General features: G+C 38.8%; 1 protein-coding gene across 1 annotated transcript; it reads left to right on the top strand.

The window, feature by feature from the left end:
* Window positions 1–472: 472 nt before the first annotated feature.
* Window positions 473–2,488, top strand: LOC121918268 (copine-3-like; the record flags this gene model as incomplete). The annotated part of the gene is made up of 3 exons (XM_042444348.1): window positions 473–566; window positions 1,861–1,944; window positions 2,210–2,488. Coding segments are annotated over 3 exons (328 nt in total), but the record flags the coding sequence as incomplete, so codon positions are not given.
* Window positions 2,489–2,627: the final 139 nt, after the last annotated feature.

Genomic DNA, 2,627 nt, shown 5'->3' with positions numbered 1-2,627 from the left:
TTAGACGGGGGAAAGTTAGAATTCAGAAGACATGCCCAGGCTTTTCATTACACACACACACACAGACAGATCTATTATTGACGGAACGTATGTATTTTCATTCCATTTTTGCAGTTGTGAGTTTTTAGATCCAATATGATGTTTGCTGGAGTATTGGGTTTTCCCACCCTTCCCTTCATAGTACTGTAAGCCTGCTGTGTATGATTTCCCAGCCCTTCAGAACAGGTTTTGGGCCATGCAAAAGGCTGCACAAAGGAAAGATAACTTCCAGTAAAAGCAGCTTCCATTGGCGTAAGGGCACCATTGGGTACTGGGCTATGAGATTCCAATCTTAAAAGCTACTAATGTCAGTATGTTCTTCTGTTTCTGCATGTAATAGAAATATCAAACTTTACTTTGCTCAAAGCCATTTACAATTTGCCATTCTCAAAAGAACACATGGTGTACTTCATTGAAAAAAAAACTTAAAAAGAATCTTTGCTGTGCTTACTCAGATTACAGCTGAAGAAGTAAAAGATAACCGAGTCGTCATATTTGAAATGGAAGCAAGGAAACTGGACAACAAGGTCTGTGTAGACTCAAATCATATACATACTTATCTGGTGGTAAATCCTCTTGAACTCAATGAATTTGAATTCTGGGTGTGTCTTCACTGAAGAAGAATAAGATCAGTCATTTTTATCCATGGTGCTTGTATCCAGTACCATCCCTGCCTCCATCCACAGCAGCCATTCTGGAGATGCCTTTTAGCTGATTTGGAGACTGTGCAAATGGAGAAATCTCACTGCATGAGGGAAAGTCAGTTTTTAATGGTTTGGTTCATACTGCTCTTGCATACCTGTAGGTAGGAAGAAGGGGATGGAAAAGGCAAGCACAGAGTTTATTCATGTAATGCCAGATTAAGGTTCAGAAATGCATGGGAACCAACTTGAAGAAATTGGTATTTAGGCTGGCCTGCATTTCCTGATCTCAGGCAGTACAGCAAGCAAAGTCAAACCATCTACAGTACTTTTAAAGTGTGTATTCCATATTTTCTGTATCCAACAAATAGTTTATATCTTCCCAGTAACTGAGATCAGTGTGACTGAAGTACATGTGTAATGTATATGGTTGATACATCAAAGCTATAGGTAGCACTGTATAAAGCGTGCATCTTCCGTTCAGTTCGCGGTGTGGCATTCTTTATAAATGATTATTGTACTGTTCATTTTCATACAACAGGTCATTCTGAACAGATTATGGGACTTAACAGACGGCCCCTAAGGGGTGGTGGGACACTGTCCCTTTCCTTGCCAGATGGGGGAAATGACAACCACATGCCACACCCAAAACCTAGCAGGTCCGTAATGCGAAAAGTAGTTGCAAAAAGTGGTGTCTTTTTGCACAGCGGAAAGGACGCCACATCTGCAGGCGCCATGGCTTTTGGGTGCTCCTTTGGCACAGCGCATATACACGCTGCACCAAGGGAGCACCGTGACTCCTCTCGCCATGTGGTGGGGCATGTGACGTCACTCTGGCATGGGGGCAGAGTCAGGGCGTGTGTCATGCAGTTGCCAGGCCCCCATTCTGCCCCAATGTCGGCATTTATCTGTTTAGGGCCTATTTTTCCTCAAAATTTTATATAACTTTGTTTTGTATTACCATTGTTTTCAGTGAGCCTTTCTGGATTTTTAAAGAAAGAGATATTATTTTGAATGAGGCTTGCTTGGGCTGACATAAAGAATTAATGCACAGACTTCATCTGGGAAAAAAGAGGAACGGGTCTGTTCTGAACAAAGAGTAATACAAAGCTAGGTTTTGGCAGGAAAAAATATCTCTCTATAAGATAATTTTGAAGTAATAACTATTTTTAATTTGCAGGATTTTTTTGGCAAATCAGATCCTTATTTGGAATTCCACAAGCAGACATCTGAAGGAAATTGGGTGATGGTACACAGAACAGAGGTATTGGTTCTTCGTATTCTTTCATGAGTGGGATGGTTTGGTTACAATCTATTAAGTATCTTTAGTTCTGATTTTCAGACGTGGTAGCATTTTACAGTGATAGCACCTTTGGAACAAAATTATATGGTTTAGAAATAAAAATATGAATCAGCAATAAGGTTGTGAATTCTAGATAATATTATCTGTTATTAAATAGCAGATGTTATGAGAGATGTTTGATGCAAAATAGAACTTTGATATATCTAAATATTTTGTATCTGTTTAGGTTATTAAAAATAACTTGAATCCTGTATGGAGACCATTCAAGATCTCTCTCAATTCTTTATGTTATGGCGATATGGACAAAACAATAAAGGTAATATATAGAATATATTGGTGGAATGTATATTTACTATTTAGAATTGAAATGAAATGAACAAACTGTATTCCTTTGAGTATTCCCAACTTAAAATATTTGTTTTGAGTGTATATGAGTTGTGAATGTGCTATTCCTATTACATAATGTACAGTCCTGTTCTATAAGTGGAGGAACATTTTAAGCTGGTTGTCAGTGCCTTGATGCCTGAAAGTATTCTGTTTCCTCATCACTAGAGGCAAGAGTTTGTAAAATGGGTGTATTGCCTGTTGTGTCTGGCTAGGCTTTAAGTTATACTGTGCACTCGTGTCATACGCAGGCGTGCTTT

This window comes from Sceloporus undulatus, unplaced genomic scaffold (genome assembly GCF_019175285.1).
Source record: "Sceloporus undulatus isolate JIND9_A2432 ecotype Alabama unplaced genomic scaffold, SceUnd_v1.1 scaffold_7309, whole genome shotgun sequence".
Lineage (NCBI taxonomy): Eukaryota > Metazoa > Chordata > Lepidosauria > Squamata > Phrynosomatidae > Sceloporus > Sceloporus undulatus.
The sequence above is the reverse complement of the archived record's forward strand: the minus strand, read 5'-3'. Positions and strand labels throughout refer to the sequence as shown.